Source organism: Aplysia californica, unplaced genomic scaffold (assembly GCF_000002075.1).
Source record: "Aplysia californica isolate F4 #8 unplaced genomic scaffold, AplCal3.0 scaffold00076, whole genome shotgun sequence".
Taxonomy (NCBI): domain Eukaryota; kingdom Metazoa; phylum Mollusca; class Gastropoda; order Aplysiida; family Aplysiidae; genus Aplysia; species Aplysia californica.
This window is the reverse complement of record NW_004797346.1, coordinates 1056281-1058243: the sequence shown is the minus strand read 5'-3', so window position 1 is coordinate 1058243 and position 1963 is coordinate 1056281. Positions and strand designations below refer to the sequence as shown.

Here is a 1963-nt window from a genome sequence, read left to right as displayed (position 1 = left end):
AGAGAGAGAGAAAGGTGGGGGGTGGGGAGAAAACAAGGAAGATGACATGAGAAATGGACAGGTCGGGCACATTTTGGCTGAGGGAACAACCAAACAGTTTGTAACAGCGTGTCACTCACCCGTCATAGTAAATATCCCAATGAGGAGACCAATGTTCCTCCCGGCTAACATCACGTCTTCGCTGTCTGCAGTACTTCCTGTTTGCTTGGATTTCCGGGAGGCCCAGATGCCGACCGCAACGATGAGGAGATAAAAGACGACGATGGCAATGAGCCCAGGGATGTGTATCGCCATGATGACACAGTGACGAGTTGACTCAGAGGACGGCTATCCCGAACGATTTATTGAATACAGTTGTTCAGCGGATGAGGTCGAGTGTCCAGTTCCAGAAAATATAAAGTGTTCCCTTCTCGCGTGTTGGTGGACAGAGACTTGTTGAAGTGACTCTTTGAGAGTACAAATATCTTAAAGCATCCTAATAAGTTTTTCTTTTTTCGATCTTTCTCAAGACGATGTGTTATTCATTATTGTTTTAGTTAAATGTCGCTTTTTAATTAATGGAGAACAATACTCGTGGTCAGGAATACTTGCAAAGGTGAATTAATCCAAAGTCTAAACTGTATACAAGTGTCAAGACTTTTGATAATCGATTCCAAGGAAAAGGCATTTGACTCAGTTCAGGAGGCTATGCAGTGACGCAAGGAGTTTTTATTCTAATCCCACCTTACAATTAAACATTGCTGATATTTTTTGCCAGTCGTCCTCACAGTATCCAGTGTTATTGATTACGTGTCTTCTTGTTTCATTCAGCAAACCTGAGGAAAACAAAAAAAAGTGAATGTTATTTTATTTTATATACCTTTTGGTATTTATACATGGTTTCCAGTACCTTAAAAGGGACCTCGAGTGATCTTTGAAGTATAAAACGAATGAAATCGTTCATATGGCTACGACTGAGTAGGTTCACTTGAGTGTACAAAAGACAAGAAATGGCAATTTTTACGTTTATGTATTGGTCATATTGAACGCCCTCCAAGTCACAAAAGCGGAAAAATATGATATATTATAGATTCAGGTGATCGATAAAGTGTTAGTGTTGTGTGTGTGTATTTGTGCGTGTGTATATATATATATATATGTGTGTGTGTGTGTGTGTGTGTGTATGTGTATGTGTGTATGTGTGTGTGTATGTGTGTGTGAGTATGTATGCGTTTGTGTGTGTGAGTGTTTATTTTTTTGTAGATGAGGCTGGAGAGGTCAAAATTAAAATGCCTTGGAAAGAGAAAGCTCTTTGTTAAGGAGTGTTTTCGAATATTAGAATAAAATAACGTAAACAGGAGCTATTACTCTACAGGTTTACTGTTCCGTTTTGGCATATACATTCATGACTCTAAGAGTTCATCACAAATCAAGGTTCGTATCATCACATACAGCAGAGAAAAAATGTTCAGGATCTATATAGCCGATTACCTATCATTTGCCAGAGAAAAATTTAACCTGGGAGAACCAAGGAGAACAAATAAACAAGTGGTATACAAAACAGAAAAAAACACACTGAGAAAAGTGCATAAATAATCTTTGGATTTTCAAGTAAACTCAAATAGCGCTTGTTTGTCTTTAAAAAATGTAAAAGCTTTTTTATGGACAAACAATCTCTACACTATGGTAAAATTCGGTCATGCTTTGGCTATTTATGTGTCTTCATAATAATATCCTCTAAGATCTCATACATACCAAACTGGTATTACGTCTAACTGAAACATCCTCAATCCTCAGATTTTATTCCACTTTGTCATACCTCCCCACGTTGCCTTCACCACACATTTTCTGACCTTATGCGCTCTATTTCAACACACTTTAATCCCTTCTCCCCAATTTTTTTCAGCAGAACAGCAAAATATAAACACACTCTCTCCCTCTCTCTCTCTCTCTCTCTCTCTCTCTCTCTCTCTCTCTCTCTCTC

General features: G+C 38.4%; 1 protein-coding gene across 2 annotated transcripts in view; it reads right to left on the bottom strand.

Annotated features, from left to right (window-relative positions):
* Positions 1 to 1963, bottom strand: part of LOC101859391 (high-affinity choline transporter 1) — a 51511-nt gene that overhangs the window by 33232 nt on the left and 16316 nt on the right. For both annotated transcript variants that reach the window (XM_005094147.2, XM_005094146.2), the window contains exon 2: positions 120 to 815. In XM_005094147.2, the coding sequence (XP_005094204.1) occupies positions 120 to 294 (175 nt within the window). In that variant the 5' untranslated portion in view covers positions 295 to 815. The remainder of the gene's footprint in view (positions 1 to 119; positions 816 to 1963) is intronic.